General features: G+C 47.6%; 1 protein-coding gene across 2 annotated transcripts; it reads left to right on the top strand.

The window, feature by feature from the left end:
• Positions 1-361: 361 nt before the first annotated feature.
• On the top strand, positions 362-22,721 carry HDC (histidine decarboxylase). 2 transcript variants are annotated; one of them, XM_034994061.1, is made up of 12 exons: positions 362-690; positions 3,195-3,367; positions 6,951-7,064; positions 8,261-8,383; positions 10,715-10,849; positions 11,105-11,248; positions 11,705-11,771; positions 12,471-12,633; positions 12,725-12,815; positions 16,751-16,849; positions 21,131-21,232; positions 21,368-22,719. In XM_034994061.1, the coding sequence occupies exons 1-12, from the start codon at positions 663-665 to the stop codon at positions 22,115-22,117; spliced, it is 1,989 nt and encodes a 662-aa protein (XP_034849952.1). In that variant the 5' UTR covers positions 362-662; the 3' UTR covers positions 22,118-22,719. The 2 variants fall into 2 exon arrangements, with proteins under 2 accessions (XP_034849952.1, XP_034849951.1); XM_034994060.1 differs by lacking the exon at positions 362-690 and having other exon boundaries at positions 2,798-3,367; positions 21,368-22,721.
• Positions 22,722-23,082: the final 361 nt, after the last annotated feature.

The raw sequence follows: 23,082 nt of genomic DNA, 5'->3' as shown, positions 1-23,082 counted from the left end.
GTGTCGCCCTCCTCACGATAGTGTCTGCGTGCCCTTTCTCTCTCTCTCTCACACGCACACACGCACCCCTTCAAGCGCTAAAAGCGGTGAAGCCTGGGTGATGTTTCCATTTGTATTCTTTTTGCTTATCTGCGTTTCTCATCTCTCTACAGCAGTAAGTGTTAAGTGGTCATTTAGAAAATCCGCCGTCTTAGATGATAGTGTCTGCGCGTCCCTGAGCGCCAAGTGGCCAGCCGGGCAGCGTCTCCGTAAGTGCCTGTCCCTCCCGCCGTGCTGCTGGGAGAGAAGCAATAGCAGGAATAACAGCACTCGTGCGGGCCTCTGCCTCCCCGCACCCTTGGCTTTGTTCGGGGCTGCGGAGCGGGCGCTCTGTCCGAGGCGGGGGCTCCGTGGCCCGAGGCCAGGGGCGGAAAGGCTGCCCGCGGGTTTGCGTTGCTGAGGGCGCTGTTTAATTTAGAAGGGCCTTTTATCCTGGATCTCCTGACCTGAATCGGGGGAAGAAGGGGTGGAGTTCATGAAGCCTAGAGGAAGGGCCTTCGAAGGGTGGGTGGAGCTAAGGTGGAAGAAGGGAGAACCCTTTAAATGGAGCCCCACACGGGCCGCGCAGGAGTCCGCCCTCAGTGCCCTCCGTGCCTGTGAGACGCCGCAGCCCCGGGCAGAGGATGGAGCCCGAGGAGTACAGAGAGAGAGGTGAGCGCTGGGCACCCCCTCTGCAGGAGCAGGTGCTGGGGCTCCGCCCTTAGACTCGGGGGCGGGGGTTGTCATTTGACAGGAGGAGTAGAATTGCCCTCCGAGAGTTGGTTTCCACAAACTTCCTCCTGAGGAAGGAATGTGGGACCCCGGAATTCACAACTTTCTCAACCTCTTTTTCATCCTCCCTCTCCCACTCTCCTGTGTCTCCCTTTTCCCGTCCCCTTTCTCACGAAGAGAGGATTTGGATTCCCCAGCCCCTCATTGGGAAAAGGGGATTATTCATATTCTGAAGCAGAAAAAAATTTTCCTCGAGTATTCTGTAGTCACTGCAAATCCTTTCTATGTATTCATTTCTGTATGTGTGAGTCTGTCCGTGCTGTTCTTTCACTTAGTCCTTCATTTCCTACGTATTTAGTGAGCAGCTACTGTATCTCCAAGCCTTGTGGAATGAGAGAAACCAAACGGTTAGCCTGTTGTCCCGCATGGCTCCTTAAGAGGGACAGGAGATAGTTGCTTCTAATTTTTCTCTTTGTGACTTTTTATATCTTCCTCCCCACCGGTAAGTTATGCTGCCTAAGATTTCTTGGCCCTAAGGTGTTGTCCCGCGTTAAATCCAACTTTTCCTCTCCCCTCCACCCAGACCTAAGTAGCTAGCGGCTTTACAACTCAAGTCTGCACTTGCTTATTTCCGGGCTTCCCAAGAGCCTCAAGCAGGTTCCCGAGGACATCCATCCTGTGTGTAGGGCACGAATACATTCCTTGTTGCCTCTGGGCAAGTGCAGGGCCAGGTCCAGCGCTCTCAGAGCCCTGCTGGGGTGCCGCTGCAGGAACGAGAAGCACCAACTGTGCGAGGGTTGGAGGAGAGCGAAGGGTGTCAAAATCCCTCTCTTTCTCTTTCATGGTTTTTTCCTGGGATTGGTCCTGCTTATGAGAATCTTCCATGAGCTGGTGCAGAGGCAAGAAATCAGGTTCCTTCTCCTTCTCTCTGTTTTATCTTATCTTATTATTATTATTATTATTATTTTTGCAGGGGGAAGAAAAGCCTAAGGAGTACTAAGGAGGAATTATAGATATTGAGAGAGACAGAGAGAGGGAGATGAGCACACAGACACAGAAAGGGAGAGAAGCAGAGAGGGAGACTCAGAGGGAGCGAGAGACAAAGGCACTGAAGACTGAAGCCCTGTCCTGGAGAAATGAAAGGGGAGAAAAAAATAATTTAGACTCACTTCAGAGTATTTGAATTGGCTATTTTTCTTCCTTATTTATTCATTCATTCATTCGATTTTTTTTTTTTTTTTGAGCATCTAAGAAATGTCCTAAGCATTGAGGTGTTGGCGCAAGCAGAGGGAAAGAAACTGAGTGATTAAGACCTGGTTTTGCATACTCCTGAAACTAATATTACACTATATGTTAACTAACAAGAATTTAAATAAAAACCTGACACAAACAAACAAACAGAAAGACACGGTTTTGCATTTTCCCAAGACTTAAGGCTAGTGCAGGATTCTTGGTCTGGGTCTATGGCTGTGCTTTGGGGATGCCATGAGCCTCAGAAATTATACACCACTTTTTTGTGCATGCAAGCCCATAGTTTTCATCAGATTCTCAAAGAAGTCCATGGGGTCCAAAAGTGAGAATTACTGGTCCAATGGGAATAGTGAGCAAGCAGATTTTTCAACTTGTATCAGGACCTGGCAGGGGAGTTTGCCATCTATGCTAACAAAGAGTATAGGGTTTGTGTGTGTGTGTGTGTGTGTGTGTGTAGAAAGAGCCACAGAGATTCTGATAAACCAGTAAGGTAGTGAATTAATTAGATGTTCTGTTTTTGAGAAGAAAGGAAAGGTAGGAGAGACAATCAAGGTTGATATGGATAAGGGAAAGGGGAGGAAAAATAAATATTTTACTTCAGTGCTTGAGTTTTATATTTCATGATTTTCTGTCTTGTTCGTTTGTTCACTCACACACTCCCTCCACTGGTCATTCATTCCCTCACTTATTTTTCCATTCATTTTTTAAAAAATATTTATTTAATTATTTAAGAGAGAGAGAGGGAACCAGGGGTGGGGTGAGATGGGGTGGAGGGGGATGGGGAGAGGGAGAGAGAGTCCCCAGCAGACTGTGCCATGCTTGGAACCTGACGCAGGGCTTGATCACATGACCCTGAGATCATCACCCAAGCTGAAACCAAGAGCTGGTCGCCTAACTGACGCCCTCCCTTTTTTATTTTAAGTAATCTCTTCCCCCAACTCAGGACTCAAACCCACAACCTTGAGATTAAAAGTTGCATGGTCTACTGACTGAGCCAGCCAGGCGCCCCCACCCTCACTTATTTTTAAATTCTGAAGACATGGCTGATGCTAGGCATCAGACCTTCTCCCCATCAGCCCACGAATCCATCTCCTTCTTCACCAAGTCTCTTGGCCCTGACCTAAGGGGGTCAGGCATGGATTGGCCAGGCCTAGTCGGGGGACATGAGGCTGGTATCTCCTCCTCCCGTGTAGGAAAAGAGATGGTGGAGTACATCTGCCAGTACCTGAGCACTGTGCGGGAGCGGCGTGTGACTCCGGACGTCCGGCCTGGTTACTTGCGAGCCCAGCTGCCAGAGAGTGCTCCCGAGGAACCCGACAGCTGGGACAGCATCTTTGGGGACATCGAGCGAATCATCATGCCTGGGGTGAGCTACAGTCACCACAAGGGTGACTCTGGGTTTCGGGGCATTGGAGGGCGGGCAGTAGGCCTGAAGAGTGGCCTGCCTTGGGTAAGCCTGCCACCTGGGCACCAAAATGCCAGCCTGTCGTGTGGGCATGTAGAGGGCCAGGACTTTGAAACTAGGATTCTGAAGCCAGGGCTGCCCTGTGGTGCTGGGTGGGAGGCCGGAGGGCGTTAGCACCTCACCCCAGGGCCTAGTCTGATGGATGCACGACAGTCGAATGGGATGAGGTGAGGATGAACATCGGGTCTGAGGGGAAAGGCCAATGTGGAGAGCACGACAGAGAGAGGAGGCTGGAGACAGTTCCCGAAGTCCCAGATGGCAGAGCCAGGGACTTTCCCACAGAATGCGGAGACTGGCTGACGGGAAGGAAGGAGGCTGAGAAGATACCCTCCCTTAGGGCACCCCGATTGTCACATAGAGAGGTCCTGGGAGCTGAATGAGACCCTGGCAGCCCCCTCGTTTCTCCTCCTGGAGGTGGGAATGGTGTCCTTTACTACCAAGGGAGGTCTTACGATTGAGCTGCTTTTCAGGAGTAGAGAGGAACTTTCCCTGGATCATATTCCCGGCGACAAAGAGCACAGCCTGGTGACGGCACTGGCAGGGCCAGGGAGCAGACAGAGGCTGGCTGGTGCTTGGGCTGGGGCCCGCCTCTGTGGGCTGTGATGCTGTCCCTGGCCACCATGGGCGAGGAGCTGTGCCAAGGTGCTCATGCTAAAAGTGAGAGCACCAGTCTTCCTCCCACAGAAGGGCTGCCTTTTACTGAGCTCCATGTCACATGCCAGGCCCTGGATGAGCCCCGTTACAGGCTGGCTGGGTCTATCCTACAGTGACCCTACAATCCCTGTTTTACAAATGAGGAAACTGAGGCTCAGGGATGTTAATTGTTTTCTCAAAGTTACAGAGTTTGTAGGGTGGCAGATCCAAGATTTTAGCCCTGGGCCAGTCTTATTCCACAGGCTCTTTCTCCTACACTGATACCTCCTCTCGTGTATGACTGAGTGCTCCAGCCTGAGCCTGCGCACCCAGGTGCCGCCCTTCAGTGGGACCCCAACATGCTGGCTGTTCTCTTTACTCTGTCTGCTTGGGGCACTGGTGTCCTGAACGGCATGTGTCCAGACACCTCCCGAGGCTGACTTGGGATTTGCTTCCATCATCCCCTAAAAGCTTTAGATGGGACAGAAATATGCCCGGAGGCAGGGATGACAAATTATCCAAACTCAGAGTAAGTCTGTACAAACGTAGTGGTCGGCAGGTTTGTACAAAACCAATTAGTCATCTCTCTCTGACCACTCAGCCTATTTCACAAGCATCTTTTGCAAAATTTCTGTATCATTACACTTTATCGTAAAGCTAGCACCCCGATAAGATTATCTCATGGATTTCATTCTGTAAAATGTAATCTGCTGAGGGACCAACTGTAATTTGGTAGTGAGACTGAGAGCAACTGTCAGAGGGGGTGGAAATGAGCTGATTTGTTGATTGTAATTCCAACAGTTGCTGAGGGTGTGGTCAGAGAGGCTCATTTCTGGAACAGAGGTCTGTCTGTTCTTGATAAGGGTTCCTCTGGCTTATCTTATCATATTTATCTTGCAAGAACAGATAATTGCCTCTTGATAGGGTTAGGGGATGGAAGCCCTTCTTTGGGGTTTCCAAAATACTGCCACTAAGGACACTGATAATGAGGGCCCAGTCTTCCAATGCCTCTGAGAGATGGCCTGAAAGCGATGGGCCCTTCGCTTTCTCACGTTGACCAACACCGCAGTGAAGACTGGATTCATTTTTCCCTCCCTGCCATCTCCTAGACACAAAGAGATTAACTGCTCTTCTGCTTTAATTCCAACTCTGGTTAGAAAGACCTCCTCTGCGCTTCATGGGGGTAGAGAGAGAGAGCCGCTGAGGGAGAGAAGGCAGGGTGCCACCTTGTTCAGGAGCTTGGGCCCTGGGGTCAGAGAGCCTTGGGTGATCACACACACCTCACAGAGATGCTGCTTCACACTAGCCGGCCCCGATTCTTATCTGTAAAACGGGTTACCGGGAGAACCTATCTCATAGGGGTACTCTGAGAATTAAATGAGATGAAGCATGGGGAAATGGAAGATATCGTTGTTGCCTTCCACATATTTCGCCTGGCAAAAACCAGAGGAAGAGGTCTGATTATCTAAGAGTCAAGTCAGATTATATGATGTGTCTATCACCATGTGATTAACTCATCATTAACCTTAGTGCTTTACATTTTGCCAATTTCCTCCCAGATCAATCCACATGACAACCCCAGGAAACAGGATTTATTTTATGCTGGGAAATTAAGGTGCAGAGGAGTACCCTGTTTTTATGGGGTCTGCATCATATATAAATTTTGAGATCCCTTGTAAGAAAATAAAATTAAGTGTCTTTCTCAAAAAAGACCCATGCAAACACGGGACCTTGGAGCTTAAGTTCATTAGCTTCACAATAAACCTACAAAGTCACACTGCTGGTTAGGGACAAAGGTGGGACTGGAACCTGTGTCCTTGGACTTGAATCGTATACTCCTTCTACCACACACATTGTCTAGGGCACTGTCCTTGCTAGTGAGGGATTACAAGAATTTCTGTACACTAAGATGTTGACTAATGAGTTCTCAGTAGGGTGGGACATCTAGAATGAGAGGGTTCCATGGGTTCAGGGAAAGGATCAGAGGGGGCTGGGGAACTGGGAAAGGGTTTGTGGAGGAAGTGAGTGTTTGGTAGCTTTCTAGGAATTGGCAGGTTTTGGAAGGTTCTGTTAGTGTGGGACGTGCCTGCTTGTCAGGAGACACAGCATTGCTCAAAAGCACAAATGCAGAAATGTACAGGGCATCTTCATCAACAAGGAGATGAAGCCGGATTAGATAATTAATGAGGCCAGGGAGCCTGTTGTGGTGGGGCCCTGTCTATCCACCTGGCTCCTGCTTACATCCGGTTCTTCAGTCTGACTGTGGGCTCAGGGCTTAACTTGGAGGTAGGGGTCCCAGGCCCGAGGGCTGGCGCTTCGCCCGCCCTTTTCTCTCCTTTCTCCATCCTCACTGGGAAACGAAGGATGGCTTTGAATCCATTCACACTGACCCTCTGTGGGAGCTGTGTGCCCAGAGAGCTCGGCGACCCATAAAACAAAGGATGCTTTTTGCAAGAAACTGGATGGGACAAGCAACCTCTTCTTCTGGAGCTCATAGTCTCCTCTTCCTTTTATTACTGGGCAGCGGTGGCATGGGGATAAGCATGGGAGACTGAGGTGAACACTATCCGGAAACCACAACCCTAATTACTATGCCAGTTTTCGTTTTGCATATGCCCTTCTGGTCTTTGCATACATACAAGTGCCCCACTGATGAGGTAGCCTAGAAGATGAGACATGTGGGTGGCAGGAACACCAGGAATATGTTTTATGTTTTTATGGAGTTGTGTCATTTACTGGACTGTCTTACAAGGGTCAGCCCATCTCTAGAGTGGCCAGGGAGGGCCTCTGCTAGAGGAAAGCCTCCCAGACCTGCTTCCTGGTGCCACACATGGACACGCTGTTCCTCTAGGTGGTGCACTGGCAGAGCCCCCACATGCATGCCTACTACCCAGCCCTCACCTCTTGGCCGTCGCTGCTGGGAGACATGCTGGCCGATGCCATCAACTGCTTGGGATTCACCTGGGTGAGTAACCGTGGCCGTAGCTGTAACTGGTGGCAGCTGGACCCAGAGCAGAAAGTGTCATCCTGGGGCAGGCACATTCTGTCCTGATCTCCGAACGGGGGTTCTAAGTTAAACATTAATAACGGCTACATTCTTTGAGCTTGAACTTCATAGAAATGATCTCATCTTATCCTTTAACCCTATGGAATCATGAGTATTGGCCTGTTTCAGATAAAGAAATGGAGGCTTGGTAACTTACGTCTCCAGGATCACACAGCTCGTAGAGACCGAGGTGACATTTGGACTGAGATCTGGTCATTGCTACAGTTTGTGATCCTAACTAAGCACTTTGGTGCCTATGGGTATAACTTCCCCTGGGCTCTTGTCTGTGAGGGGTTAGGGATATATTCTCAGACTCCCCTTAATCACCCCCTAAGGGCCGAGCTGCTTTAAATTGTGCCAGAAGCCTCTGAGAACAGCTTTATATTTATTTATTTATTTATTTATTTATTTATTTATTTATTTTTTAAAGATTTTATTTATTTATTTGAGAGAGAGAATGAGATAGAGCGAGAGCACGAGAGGGGGGAGGGTCAGAGGGAGAAGCAGACCCCCTGCCGAGCAGGGAGCCCGATGCGGGACTCGATCCCGGGACTCCGGGATCATGACCTGAGCCGAAGGCTGTCGCTTAACCGACTGAGCCACCCAGGCGCCCAACAGCTTTATATTTTAAGCCTGAACTGTTACAGGGTGTGTCAGGGAGGGGGAGGGCTTCAAGGGGGGAGGGGGGAGAGTTGCTACCTTTTCTAGGAAGGAGTGCTTTCTTTCTTAGTCCTAAAACTTGCCCTTGGCCTTCAGGATGCTGCTCACCTGGGTATTTTAGGGACTAGGGAAGCCAAATGGAAGCGATCATTTCTAGGGCTGTTTCTCCATGGAACTTTGGGAGTTAGGAAAGACTCCAGCCCACTGAGGGCGGGTCATCAATCCAAAGCCCTACATCCTTTTCCCTCTCTGTTGTGGCAGAGGATGGGGTGGGAATGGGGCACAGGGCCTGACACGGACCCCTTCTCTGGGAGGGAGGAGATAGGCCAGGTTCCCATTGATAGCGTGGGGGTGCAGGGAGGGCCAGGGCAGAGACAGATGTGTTTCTGGGGCTGGTGGGGGGATATCTTGGTGTCCTGGGGGCTGTCTGGATGAAGTTGCTTTCCCTCTTCCAGGCCTCCAGCCCTGCATGCACGGAGCTGGAGATGAATGTCATGGACTGGCTGGCGAAAATGCTGGGACTCCCAGAGCACTTCCTGCACCACCACCCAGGCAGCCAGGGAGGAGGCGTCCTGCAGGTGCCTACCTTGGCAAAGCTCCTCCCAGCTTGGGGGCTGAGTAGTGAAAGATAAGCTGAACCCTGGCGCAGGCCATTCTCCTGTTGTCCACGGAGGCTCCCCCCTCCGCCACTGTCACTGCCATCATCCTCTTGCCATTAGCCATCGTCATTATCCTGATGGTCACCATGATGGTCACCACACTCCCACTGTGGCTGCCACCGCCACGCTTCTTTTTCTCCTTTTTCTTTGAAAAAGATTAAGAAGTCCACCCATGGTCACATTTCCAGTACTGCTCAATTCAGTTTCTTTGTTTCTTACCCGACCCCTCCCCTGCCTTGAATCATTTAACACCTTCCAGTAAAAGGAAAAGAGAAGATAAGGAGAGACTTCTTGCCCTCCCTCCTGGGTCCAGGAGACCCTGGGCAGTGAGAAAAATGAACACCATCATTTGATTTATTTTATCCTACAACACTATCATTTGGATATCTGTCAAATGATAGTTTCTCAAAGATTTCTTGTGTTGTTAAGAGCCATCGGCATAGTGGAGCTTGCTGGGCGCCTCGCGCTGACTGTGCATACTGATGTGTACTTTTGCATCTATAAACCTTGACATTTATGAGGGCTTGGTTCTGAGACCTTTGAGGACCCCCAGATTCTTGAATTCTACTCTAATACATAATTTTCCTGGTTTTACAACCTCTAAGATAGAGATAATAATAACTAATAATAGAGCAACAGTGTTTTCCTCAGAGAGTGGATATGAACATTCAATGAGCCCTTCTTCTTCTTCTTCTTCTTTTTTTTTAAGATTTTATTTATTTATTTGACAGGGAGGGAACACAAGCAGAGGAAGTGGGAGAGGGAGAAGCAGGCTGCCCCCTGAGCAGAGAGCCTGATGTAGGATTCAATCCCAGCACCCTGGGATCATGACCTGAGCCAAAGGCAGAAGCTTAACCAACTGAGCCACCCAGGTGCCCCTGAATGAGCCCTTCTTTAAAATAAAAATAGCCATGCTCACCTGAGATGAGACCTGGAAATTTTGCTAGGCTCATTTGCTAGCTGAATGACTCCCCCTCTCTCTCCAGTCTTGCAATGAGATTAAAATCCTCCCAAGGAAGGCAAATTACTGCATGCTGGGGACCTTCTGGGTCGTTTGCAGATAGTTACAACTTCAGATAGTATATCTGCGAGACATGCTAAATGTCTGCTGTACGGGATCTTGCTTTTCATTTAATTATCTCACGGACTCTGTAGGTAAATAGTATCATCACCAATTTTTGAGATTAGAGCACTGGAGCTCAGAGAGTTTAAAAACTTGCCCCAGTTGCCCCGCTGGTAAGTGGAAGAAAGGATTTAAACACACGCTCATCTACATCCAAATGGCGCTTCCTCCTGTATTCATCAGCCATGTTCAGTCCTGTAACATCTCTGAGCATTGCTATCCTCATCTGTAGACGGGAATCACAAGTACCTCCGAGAGGTTTTATGAGGAGCCAGTGGGATGACAGAACGTTTTGTAAACTACGAATTATTATTATTACTATTCTGCTGGCTTCCTTGTTGCAGAGTGATATCCAGACGCTGAATATCTAGTGGGATCTGATCTATACCTGGCTATCTGCCAGGCTTTTTAGCAGGGAGAGCAGGGAGCTATATCCGTAGGAAGAGTTCAAGAAGCAAAGACACCAAAGACCAAGTGAATGAATGATGAGAAACCTTTAAGAATTCTGTGAGGTTGCTGAGGGGCCCACCGGATTCCCACAGTCATGGCCAAAACAAAGTCCTAACCAGCCTTCATTTGGATAATTAATTAGTACACCCACTCTGGGAGGCAGCCGAAGGGGTGCTTTTCATTTTATAAACAGAAAAGAGTCCCCGGAGGGGCAACGGTAGCCAAAGGTCACGGGAGCCACTGGTAACAGAACCAAGGCCAAAGTGACCAGCCTCTCACATTAAGCCAGAACCCACTCTCTCGGGAATGTCCCTTTAGAAACAAACTCCATTTCCATGTCTAAACTGAATAAATGAAAAGTTCTTTCTTTTTAGCAAGCTTTATATGGGGAACAAACATATCTATAGGCAAATTTGTATCTAGCAGAGGCTGAGCAGTCTCTTTTTGGTCTGTGGCCTCTCAAAGATGTTGGTATTGGGTGCAAATTTGCTTTCATGACTTCCCGGGGCAATTGGAAGAGAGGCTGGTGTCCCAGGAATGCATAGGGTGTTGTGAACGGAGAATGTGGGATAGACCTGTGAGTCAGGAGAAAGGACAACCCTTTAGGCAGGGGCCAGGGGAATATGCCAAGGGATCAGAGGAAGAGGCTGCCACCGGTAATCCTTCCTCCACTACAGAGCACAGTCAGCGAGTCCACCTTGATTGCCTTGCTGGCAGCAAGGAAGGACAAAATCTTGGAAATGAAAGCATCTGAACCCGGGGCAGATGAGTCCTCCCTGAACGCCCGGCTCATTGCCTACGCCTCTGACCAGGTGAGTTGCCCAGTACAGGCCAAACCCTGGGGTCAGGGCTTGGCTTCTGGAATCTTCGTTCTTGAGTAATTTTTTTCTAGACATGAGTATGCTGGAGCTCAGGGCGGCACAGGCCTCAGAAGCTCTCTCCAGGGACCATGGTGGGGGAGACACACAGCAAATGTTATTTTTGATTCCCCTAGTCTGGCTTCAGCAGTTTCTGGGGGTTGCTCATCCCTGGTGGACTCTGCTGACAAGTTTCCATGGTCCTTCTAGGCTCACTCCTCAGTGGAAAAAGCTGGTTTGATTTCCCTGGTGAAGATGAAGTTTCTGCCTGTGGACGACAACTTCTCACTCCGAGGGGAGGCTCTTCAGAAAGCCATCAAGGAGGACAAGGAACGGGGCTTGGTGCCTGTTTTTGTAAGTCAGAACGGGTTCTCGGCTTAGAATGATAGGACCTGGAGGCGAGGAAGGAATTTGGGCAGAATTTAGGCAAGTAACATGCTGAAAAAAAAAAAAAGCAGAACAATTGTCAAATACGATGTTTATGAGTTGCTATTCGTTGGTGTGTTAGGAAATAAATTTTGTGGGTCATAATCCGTATAAGAAACAATTAAGAATACAAACCATCAGAGTGCATTCCTATAGCCAGAACTGTATGGTTTGGCGAAACTTTTCTTTCAAATGCACACATGTACTAGATTGCTATATAAAATGTATTTCTTACTGTGGGTCACGGCAAAATGTAATGTGAAATACACGCTCTTCCAGTGGGATGGGTAGGATAGATAATAGCTGTGGTTACATCTTTTTTTTCAGGCCAATGGGGTCACATGAGCCCACCTTCCCACACTAACTTCCTTTATTTTCCTTCAGGTGTGTGCTACATTGGGGACCACTGGGGTCTGTGCATTTGACTGCCTGGCAGAGCTGGGCCCCATCTGTAAGTGTCTGCCTCGTTTGGCTAGGAAGAGTCACGAACTTTAGACTGGTCCCTAGAGCAAGAACCTGAAACTAGCTCCGTGGCATTATCTGCCCCCTCGTGGGTCAGTGCAGAGAGCTTAAGAAGAGACACCGAAGGTCCCAAGGCAGCCAGGGCACTGCTTTTCCCAGCAGTGGACTGGGGCTTAGAGCTCCCCCCCAGCCCTTGCCTTGCATCCTCTTTAGGAAGCAACAGTGGGAGAGTCCCGGGTTTTCGTGCCCTCTCATTTGTATGTCAAAATCAACTTAAAACAGGCCATATGCGAAACACAGGGTAAAGGAGGCACTGTCAAATATTTTCTATTCTAGCCCAAGGAAAGGAAAATGGTAGGGTAGGGGAAACCATGGGGGAAGATATAGGCGGGGAAGAAACCCAAATGGGGTTGCTTAAAATCCCCAAGCAAGAAACCCACTAGGAAAGAGAGACATCCCTTCTGGAACATTTGTTAGATGCATTAACCTTGCTCTCCCGACCAGCGGACCAGCGGGGAGTTGCTTTCTGTGCCAGGAACTTCTAGCCTGTGGACCCTCTGGCCGGTGAGAGCAAAAGGCCGGTTGTAGCTCCGTGGATTTTCCCTTCCGGAGGCCCCCACCCTTCCCGTCCATGTGCCGCCCCTCCCCCCAGGCCTGCCTCCCAGCCAGGCAACATTTGTCTCCTCAGGTGCCACTGAGGGGTTGTGGCTCCACATCGATGCTGCGTACGCAGGCACGGCCTTCCTGTGCCCCGAGTTCCGGGGGTTTCTGAAGGGCATCGAGTACGCCGATTCCTTCACCTTTAATCCCTCCAAGTGGATGATGGTGCACTTTGACTGTACTGGCTTCTGGTGAGTGGGGCAGCCAAGCTTCCAGCCCATGGGGAAGCCTTGCTTCCTCCGGAGAGGCCTCAGCCACTAATGCCTGTTTGGAAACCCACAGGGTCAAGGACAAGTACAAGCTGCAGCAGACCTTCAGCGTGAACCCCATCTACCTCAGGCATGCCGACTCAGGCACGGCCACTGACTTCATGGTGAGTGGCCAGAGACGGCCTCTGGGATGGAAGCTCACTGCACCTGACCCCAGAAGGTCTCCTTGATGTGGGCTTCCATCCGAAATTGGCATATTGTGGACCCATCCCATAATATGTTGCTGTATGCCTTCGGTTTCTAAGCATATCGAATGAAACCCAGAAAACTGTTAAAAAGCCTAGAAAATGAGACCAACCTCTGAGGCAATATGCCCATTTCCTGAATATGTGTGGCATTCCTTAATTTCCAGAGATGCCTTTTCTACCATGAGTGACTCGATTCCCTTCTGTCTCCGTCTTGGATAATCTTTTCTGCTTAGTGCCCAGCAGCAGGGAAGGGTGGAGAATCTCCGTGGGCAGGGAAAGACGCTTCTTGCTTGAATTGCTTTCATCTTTTGTCCCCAGGGCGGTGGAGGCACGTGGGAGGCTCCACGGGAGGGGGTGGGGGCACAGGTCCCCTTCCTGAGTTTCTGGATGCTGCCAGCTGGTCCTGGCCTTCTCAGCTAGTTGCACCTCCATCTCTTGAACCTGCCCACGTTTTCAGCCTGTACTATCTCCTGGGGAAATGAATTCTTCAGATTTACTCTTCAGTTTGAAGAGGAGCCTTTTCTTTAATTGTAGGGGAGACAGAGACGTAAACCAGTTATACCCGTGGCCAACGGGAGGCATCAGAGCAGAGTAGACGAGCTTGGTTTGAAATGCTACCCCAGCAGTGGGCCTTTGGGAAACTTAGTGGCTCTCTCTGAGCTGTGGCTTCCTCATCTGTAAAATGGGCACAGTGATCCTGATTTCACAGGCCCTGACTCACAGAGGCTGAGATGGGAACATACGTATAGATCACTTAATGCAGTCTTGGGACTGTGGCAAATGCTCAATTGACGGTAGGGCTAATATTGCTAAAAGTTCTTCTTTTAAGCTGCAGAGATTCGCTATAGCAAAGCGGTTAAGCGTTGAGGTGCTAAAGCCGGATGGCCTGTGTTTGAATCCTTGTTCCTCCATTCATTAACCTTTTGTGCCTTGGTCAAATGACTTAACCTCTGTGTCTTGGTTTCCTCATCTGTAAAATGAGGATGATGATAATAATATTGGCTTCTTAGGCTTGTCGTGAGATTAAATGAGTTAATGCTGTGAGGCAGAGAGAGCAATGCCTGGTGTCTGTGACTCAGTTTGTAAAGAGATGGTTCTGTCTTATCTCCTTGGGCAACTGAAATGTCTTGGCCTTTTAGTCCTAAAATAATAGCTCTGTCATCTCTTTTTTTTTTTAAAGATTTTTTTTTAAATTTATTTTTTAGAGAGCGAGTGAGAGAGAAACAGCATCAGAGGGGAGAGGGTCAGAGGGAGAAGCAGGCTCCCCGCTGAGCTGGGAGCCCAATGCGGGACTTGATCCCAGGGCCCTGGGATCATGACCTGAGCCGAAGGCAGATGCTTAACCATCTGAGCCACCCAGGCGTCCTGCTCTGTTATCTCTTGATTGTATTGCTTATTCTCCCTCAGACCAGCTCACACTTCCTTTAGATTTTTGATTGGAATTGTAGGTACTCAGCTTACAGACCCTCGAGAGGTTGCTAAAAATAGACAAATAATGGTTCTTGCATCTTCACTGCCCTGTCTGGTAGGTTTTCAGCAACTTTTTAATTAAAAAAACATTTCCACAGCATCCCAAGGGGCAGAGCTCTTCAGGGATAATTCTAAGTTTCTTTCTTGAGTGTGAAATGGGAAATGGTACCCATTCTTCCATAAGTGTATTTGGATCATCATAACTTAAGAGCATTATCTTACCTTTGCCCATTTTGGATCTCGTGTTACCTTTTTGTTTGCTTGTGTGTTCCCACCAGTGTCATGACATCTTTCTGTGGTTTGTTCCCATCAGTTTGGACATTTTATGGTACTCTCTTTCTTCTAGATAACTTTTTATAAAAAATATTGAATTATACTTTTCGTAGCACTGGTCCAGGGAAACCTTATTATTTATATTTCCACATCCAGAAGGTGCGCTTTATGCGTTTCCTTCCCCCACCTCTAATTCTATGGATTCCATTTTCAAGTCTAAAAGAAACTTCTAGAAAATGGAAGCTTCTATCTGTTGTGATCCTGGGAGTCTTCACGCTGCTCTGACCCAAGCTCTTTCTCCCCCAGGTGGCTGTAGCTATAAATAGAAGCCCAGCCATGTTTGAGAGGAGCCAGAAATAAGCAGCATCCCGGGAGAGAAGACTTACGGACTTCATCCCTGGGCTCTGGCACCACCTAAAATCAGGGCTAGATTTTCTGACCTCAAGCTCCCACTAGCAGATGGGGCATTGTCTTGCCTTTGGCAGGGGAGACCTGCAAAACCTTGGAAGGACACAGAGGAGGCTTGGGGAATGTCTGGATTTAAAGAAGAGCCACGTCCCCCTTTCTAAGTCCAAATTTCCTGCTCTAACCGAGAATATCAGCTAGCTGGGTCAGCATGGATTGGTTTTGGAATAGTGACAAGAGGAACAACTGGGCATACGAACATAGTGTGAAGAAATAAAAAATAAAATCATCTCTGCCTCTCGTTTTAATTTGCTGGTGAGATAAAGCAGCCAATTAGCCATAACCATTTGGGAAGCCATGTTTCTAGAGAAGGCTCTTATTATCCATTCATTATTCTCCCAAAGTGTCCATCTACTAAGGGATGAAGCTGACTGCTTTCCCTGTCACAGGGATTTTGTCCTGTGTCCAGGTTTTGATGCCCTCTGCTGGTAAACGAAAGTCCCCAAGCTGGAGAACAAAGGCTTAGTACTTGACATAGGAGAAACATTGTCCATCCACAACGGGACAGTGTCCCCAAAGGGAGAGTGCCCATGCCAGGTCAGGAAGTGAGTGTGAAGGGTGAAGGTGAGCACATTTTTGAGGATTTGGTAATCCTGTGGACGAGTACACGAATGTCAGTGGAACAAATATTTATTTTTGGTCAACAGAAATTGTGGTGAAGCTTTCTGACATTTGAAGAAGAGGTCATTAGAAACCACATTACCACATCAGGGTAACTGTCAGTGTTTTCCAAAGCCTTTGGTCTGTTTTCAGATGTGTGAAACTGGTTTGAAATTGGTTTGAAAATGTTTCGATCTAGGGTGCCCACGGCCTTGAACTTTAAGCTCTGTTGATTTGGCTACCAGGAACAGAGGGTCAATTTTAGTTTCATAGAGGCCCAGATGTGGATGCTCATTTGAAACCTGAAAGCTGGAGTCATGGCTCCTGAGAGCACGGGAATGTCACAGGAATGTCACAGGAAGAAGTCAGGACCAGACCGTGACATTAAATAATGATCATCTTGGCTCTAGGCAGAAAGACTGCTGTGATTTGTAGCTCACATTTTTATCACCTAAATAGCCACCGCTTGCTGACGACTTCCTGTGAAGCTCTTTGCCTTGGTTCTCTTCGCGCCACTTCCCTCGGAGGTGCTGCTCGCTCTCGGTCTCACGAGGAGCCAGTGGGTGGCATCACCCAGGAAGTGGCAGAGCTGGAGGGGAAACCCACGTCTGCGGGGCTGGTAGCGTCCCAGCTCTTGAGCACTCTTCTTTACATTTTGGGGGGAATAGAAATACTATTCTCTGCAATTTGAGGAACTTAGATTCTTTTCAAGAAGAAAAAATGTATTGCACCATCTTGAATATCAGTTTGAAATGTTTAAAGCAGCATTTGAAGCAAAATGGCTTCTCCTTGGTTCAGGGTCATGGGCTTGGTTTCCACTTGTCATGCTCTTGGGCAAGGGTGACTCTTGGCCACCTTCCCACGTGACAGGGCAGCCTTTGGTAACTTGCCTTGGCTTTTTCTCCTTAGCAACAGCTTCCGGAGTCGTGGTGCCACCGTCTATCCCTGGAGGGCAGGGCAGGCAGGGTATGACAACGCCAAGGAGTGTGTGAGGGAGCAGCGCCCTCGCCTCTAACCATCAGCCCTGTGTACCTTTGTTCTAGCACTGGCAGATCCCCCTGAGCCGGCGGTTTCGCTCTATCAAACTCTGGTTCGTGATTCGGTCCTTTGGCGTGAAGAATCTTCAAGCGCACGTCAGACATGTATGTAGTCTTGCTGTGTGTCCTTGTGGGGGAGGGAGACTGGTTTCTGCCCAGGGGACCTGCGGTGTATGGCTCAGGTGTCTGGACCTGTTCTTGGGCTCCTGGGACTTGATTATTCAGGGTAGCCATTTCTTTGTTAGCTCGAGGGATCCTGAGCAGAACATGGCACCGGGGGGCTATCTGCTGTCTGTTCCCCTGCAGGAGGGTCTCATTATGCCTTCTGTTAGTTGTCAAGCACCGGGGAGCGATGGCCTGAGAGCCTGTTTTGCAGAGAGAGAAAGAAAATAGACCAAAGGGCAGTGTGTGTGTCTGGGGTAGGAACATATCTTTCTAAGAATTACTCTGATTATCACAGCTGCCTGAAAATTTGAGTCATTCCTGGTTATGCCTGAGACACGGCTCTTCTGGCTTGGACATGTAAACCTACCAAGTCTGGAACAAGCCTCTCTGCTTTGTATCAATACCTATTTACCGAAGGTAAATATTTGGTACAATTTATTTTAACTGAACTCAACAGCAACAACAACAACATCATTGTGCTAGAAATAAGACCCAGAAGTAAGTGAGACAGGCAGGGCCCCTCTGTCATATTCTTCATGAAACGGGCAGGACTTGACAGAATTTTGGCTAGCAGCATTTTTCGTCCATTTCTCTGAGCACCTATGAATAAGGCAAAACCATTGATAAAAGCCGTGGATAAGTCCGAAGACATTGTCCGTTATTATTCTGTGTGTCTTTCCCCTTCTACCTTCCCTTTAGGGAATTTCTTCTATATGAAATAAACACAAAACCAAATGAAATGGTTGAAGCAGTAACTATGACTGGTTTACTGTTGGGAATTTTACATTTGTAATAAACATCAAGGTATTTGGCAACCGAATGTCTATCAGTGAGTGGCTGTAGTAGGCATGTAGTAGGGACATCAGGCACTTTGTGCTCTCTCAAGATCCTCAGACTCAAGATTGGAGGTAGTGGGCCGGGAAATGAGACAGTGGAGGTTACAAGTCACCAAGAAAGCTCTTTTGTGTGCAACTGAGGACTGGATAGGCAGCGTGTAGGTGCTGGCCGACTCCCTAATGCTCCTCTTGCAAGTCAGAGCTCCGAATTCCCATCAGTTCCCCCACTCCCTACACTAGGCCCACACTCCTGGGCCTGGCTTTCAAGGACCCGGGTATCAGCCTTTATTTTAGCTCAGGCTTCCCACTGACCCATTACAGCTGTATCCTCAGTCTGCCTCTGCACCTTCACCTGTGTTTTGTCCTTCTGGATTTCTTTCTCTTCTCCAAATGTTGTTAAAGGATTACGTTTCATTTCTCCCAGGAGCTTCCCTGACTATTCCATCTGCCCTAGTCACGGTCACTGCTTCCTTGGCATTCCTAAGATCACCTACTCAAGCACACTTATAAAACTGAGCTCACAGGGGACCAATGTCCCACAACCGTAAGGGGTGGAACCAAAACAGAGTCGTTGTGAGTTAATTTTATTTCTTCAACTTGACTGAGATCGTAATTATTACTTGCATAGGGTCTTAAGTTTTAAAAATACCTTATAGTGTTTCATTAGATTCTTACAACAATGCTTGGGATGGTCACCCTGACCAGCCCCATATCAGAAGCAAGGCTCAAAGATGGTAATTGCGCTGCTGAAGAGTGGAAAGCCTTCTCTCTTCACAATTTTGGGCTGTCTTCTATTATGTGAGCTCTTGAAGGTTATGTAAAACCAAGATGCGTATCTCTCTGTAATACAGTAATGCTTTAGAGCATGGGATCTGGGTTTGGTTTTTCTGTTCTACCCTTTACTGTTTGGTGACCTTGGACAAATTACTTAAACTTTTGTGTTTGGCTTCCTGATTTATAAGATGGGAAAATGATAATACGTCTCAAAGGTTAATGGTGATGATTAAATGAGATAATACATATAAAGCCCTTACTTAGTACAGGACCTAATACTCACCTAAGTATTCAATGAATATTCTTTCTTTCCTTTCCTCCTCCTTCTCCTTCTGCTGCATCTTCCTCTTCCTCCCCTTCCCCATCCTCCATTTTTTTTCCCTTCTTCTAATGATAACAGATGACTCCCCTCATCAACATCATCATCATCATTCATCATTTTCTATCACCTACAATTGGGATTGGTAAACTTTTTCTGTAAAAGACAGACAGTAACCGTTTCTGGCTTTGTGAGCCATACTGTTTCTGTTGCAACTATTCGATTCCGACATTGTAGCACAAAAGCCACCGTAGACAATACATAAACAAATGGGCATGGCTATGTTCCAGGAAGGCGCTGTGTTTGGCCTTGGGGCTGTAGTCTGCCCACCCTCGACCTAGATTGGTTCAGGGCATGGGTAGCAGCAATGCTTTCCTTACTCATGAAGGTGGCAGGGATGCTGAGCCATTTCCCCTCTCCCCTGGCCCCTGCTTCTACCTTGTCACAATCAGCTTACGTTGTAGGAAGCAGCAGAGCATGGTGGGAGGAGCATGTACTTGGTGACCAGGAGACCTGCATTGTGCCAATTGTACCTCAGGGAAGTCACTTTCCTTGAGCCCCGCTGAGAAAATTAGGAGGTTAAGACAGAAGAAACGGGAGTGTGGCGTGAACATGGGGAAGGACAAGAAAGCAAGAAAGTATGCAACCATGAAGGGAATGCTAAGTCTGGGATCAGAGGCTTAAAGAGAAGGATAGATCAAAACCTAAAAAGAAAGAAAAGAAAGATCCCAGTGTACTCAAGGAAAGAGAGGTCCCCCAACATCCTTCCTGCTTATTCTTCTGGTATAACAGCTGGGCCCACCTGACCACATCCTGCTTGATACCAACTTCATCAACTTTTCCATTAAAACCAAACCCGACCTAGTATAGTCAATCAATGATGGACTGTCTGTATGCCACGTGTATCCCTTGTATAACTGACTGTGTAATGGCCAAAATTGAGAAACTGGGGCAAAAGTGGTATGATTAGCTAAAATCCTTTGAGTTCTCTTGAAATTGAGTATCAAGTCTGAGAACCAGGTGATTCAATGAGAACCACGTGAGAATAATTACTTAGCAAATATTTTATTGAGATCCTTCTGGATGCTTAAAGAAATTTTTTAGAAATGAAAGAAAAGGTAAGTCCTGTCCTTGTTTAGTTAATAATCTTAGGTTTAAAAAAAAAAGGAAATTTTAAAAAATGACATAAACTTCAGTGAAAGATTAATATGGTACAAAGCTTTAAATTTTTTTATTGTGGGAAAATATCTATAATGTAAACTTGACCACTTTAACCATTTTTAAGTGTAAAATTCAGTGACATTGTGTACACTCCCAATATGTGCAACCATCATTACTATTTCCAGAACTTTTTCCATCATCCCAAACAGAAATGTTGTACTTGTTAAACTTGTGCAGAGTTTTCTTTCTTTCTTTCCTTCTTCCTTCCTTTCTTTTTCTTTCTTCCTTTCTCTTTCTTTTCTTTCTTTCCCCTTCCTTCCTTCCTTCCTTCCTTCCTTCCTTCCTTCCTTCCTTCCTTCCAAGATTTTATTTATTTATTTGAGAGAGAGAGAGAGAGAGAACACAGAGGGAGACTGAGCAGGGAGCCTGACGTAGGGCTCCATCCCAGGACCCTGAGATCATGACCTGAGCTGAAGGCAGGTGCTCAACTGAGCCACCCAGGCACCCTGAGAGTTGTCTATGATGTACGTGGGGAGGATGTATAAAAATATATTCTCTGTGGAATGAAAAAAAAGAGGAGGTAATGAAACAACATGTGAGGTATAAGCTATGAAAAGGTTTGAGAGGCAAGGGAAAGATGTAGGCTTAGGAGATGGACAGGGCTGTTGACAGCCCACATGGTGCCTCTACATACTGTGAAAACAAGAATCTCTTCCTCTGGGCAGATCCAGCCTGTACAAATTATCTGGCTGGGAATGCAGAGATTGGGCTGGGTTTTGGCCCTCGCTTGCCACCTGGACCAGTAAGAAAGCTGTGAAGCCAGGATTTGAGGCCAGATGCATTGATTGCAAAGCACATGCATTCTGGCTCTGGGGCTGAGTTGAAAGAGAGCCCTCAGAAATGAGTTCCTGAGGTGGATCTGATGTGACAAGCAATAGGACATTGCTCACGGGAGGTTTTCCAGCTTGGAATATGAGCTACATCAAATGGAGAAGAAAATCAGGCAGAAGCCATTCAGAACTCTGTGGTTCAAAGGTGTGACGTTTAAACCCATTTAGCAGGGTGAAACTTTATGCAGAATTGTCCCTTGCCGATTATTAATTTCAGTTCTCTCTATATTTACAATTTTAGGGCACTGAAATGGCAAAATATTTTGAGTCTCTGGTCAGAAATGACCCTTTCTTTGAAATCCCTGCCAAGAGGCACCTTGGCCTGGTGGTTTTTCGCCTAAAGGTAATGCCATCTTCCATGGCTTATAATTATGTTATTTGGTGGTTGTTCAGCCTCTTGGATCTGTAAATACTGGCCTTCTGGGGATGCTTAGGGGGGATGTGACATAGACATCATTTCTCTTTATTCTTCAAACAGGGTCCTAATTGTCTCACAGAAAGTGTATTAAAGGAATTAGCTAAAGCTGGCCGTCTCTTCCTCATCCCGGCCACTATCCAGGACAAACTGATCATCCGTTTCACTGTGACATCCCAGTTCACCACCAGAGGGGACATCCTAAGAGACTGGAATCTCATTCGAGATGCTGCTACTCTCATCCTGAGTCAGCACTGTACTTCCCAACCTAGCTCTCAGGTTGGGAACCTCATCCCCCTAACCACGGGCCCCAGAGCCTTGGCCAATGGGATGTCCCTTCAGTCTGCCAATGGGGCAGGCTATGACCAAGCCCAGGCCAGGAAGATCATCAAGCAGCCTCAGTGTGTGGGAGCCCGTCCTATGAAAAGGGAAGACAGCTGCCATCTTGAAACCCTCTTTGACCCACTTGATGATGACTGCTTTTCAGAAGAGGCCCCAGACGTCACCAAGCACAAGCTATCCTCCTTCCTGTTCAATTATTTGTCTGTGCAAAATAAGAAGAAGGCCGTGCGTTCCTTCAGTTGCAACAGCATGCCTGTGAGTGCTCAGAAGCCACTGCCTGCGGATGGCTCCGTGAAGAATGGTGGCTCCTCCAGGGCCAGAATCTTCTCTAGGTTCCCAGAAGAGATGATGATGTTAAAGAAAAGTGCCTTCAAAAAACTCATCAAGTTTTACAGCGTCCCAAGCTTTCCAGAATGTAGCTCTCAGTGTGGGCTCCAGTTGCCCTGTTGTCCTCTGCAGGCGATGGTTTAGACCAGGGGTTTCAGCCAGAATCCAAGAATGTGTTTCAGGGAGTTGCTGAGCCCCTCAGAATTGTATGCTGAATTAGTGTGCTTATGTGTATGTGCACTTTTCTTAAGAGAGAGCCCATCACTTTATCAGATTCTCACAGAGGTTCATGACCCATGACAAGATACAAATGGGGAGCTTAAGGCAGCATGGTACAGAAGGTCCCAGCCGTCTGGTCAGAGAGAAAGGACCCCAGGAAGTGTACTGACAGGCAGCTTCTATGGGTTCAGCTTGTGATGTGAAATATATTATAGAAATAAATTGTACTTGTCCCTGAAAAAATATCTTGTGTGACTTAATTGACCACTGAGACATTGACTAATTCATCAGAGCATATCCTGGAGCCCAAATGTATGTACTTATGGATTCTACTTTTCGGGATGTTGAAGATGTGGATTTAACTCTGAAAGAATGACTTTGGAGGAGCCCTTGGTATGAAGAAGGCAGGCAGTTTGAGGCAGGCACTGTGACTCACAGTTTATAAATGAGGAGACCAAGGCCCCAGGTCACAAAAGCTTGTAAGTGGGCAAAGCCAGGTCTCCTTGTATTCGATAAAGCTCATGCTATTTCCACCGTGCCGTACTTGATCAGAAGCTCACGGTACGGCCCCCCCGCCCCCGCCCCAGTCCTTCAGTCCATTTCAAGTTTCCCTCTCTAGATTTAGAACTTGTACATTTTCTCTCTTTCTGGACCCTGTCGTCAAATAAAAGCTGTGCTCCCAGGCAGCTTGCCCAGTTAATTCATAGGTCAAAACCTGTTTTCTTCCTATTTGAGATGGCTCTGAAATGGGTTATATTAACATTGTCAAAGGTAAACAAAGCTGGATGCTAGTTGAAGTGGTAAGGACAGATTTTACTCAGTAATATATTGTTGCAGTAGGGACAAGGGTCCAGGATAAAGTCGACTCAACTTTGACTTGGAGGTGAGCG

This window comes from Mirounga leonina, unplaced genomic scaffold (assembly GCF_011800145.1).
Source record: "Mirounga leonina isolate KUSES-001 unplaced genomic scaffold, KU_Mleo_1.0 Mir_91, whole genome shotgun sequence".
Lineage (NCBI taxonomy): Eukaryota > Metazoa > Chordata > Mammalia > Carnivora > Phocidae > Mirounga > Mirounga leonina.
Note: the sequence above shows the minus strand (reverse complement) of the source record. Positions and strands in the feature narration are given on the sequence as shown.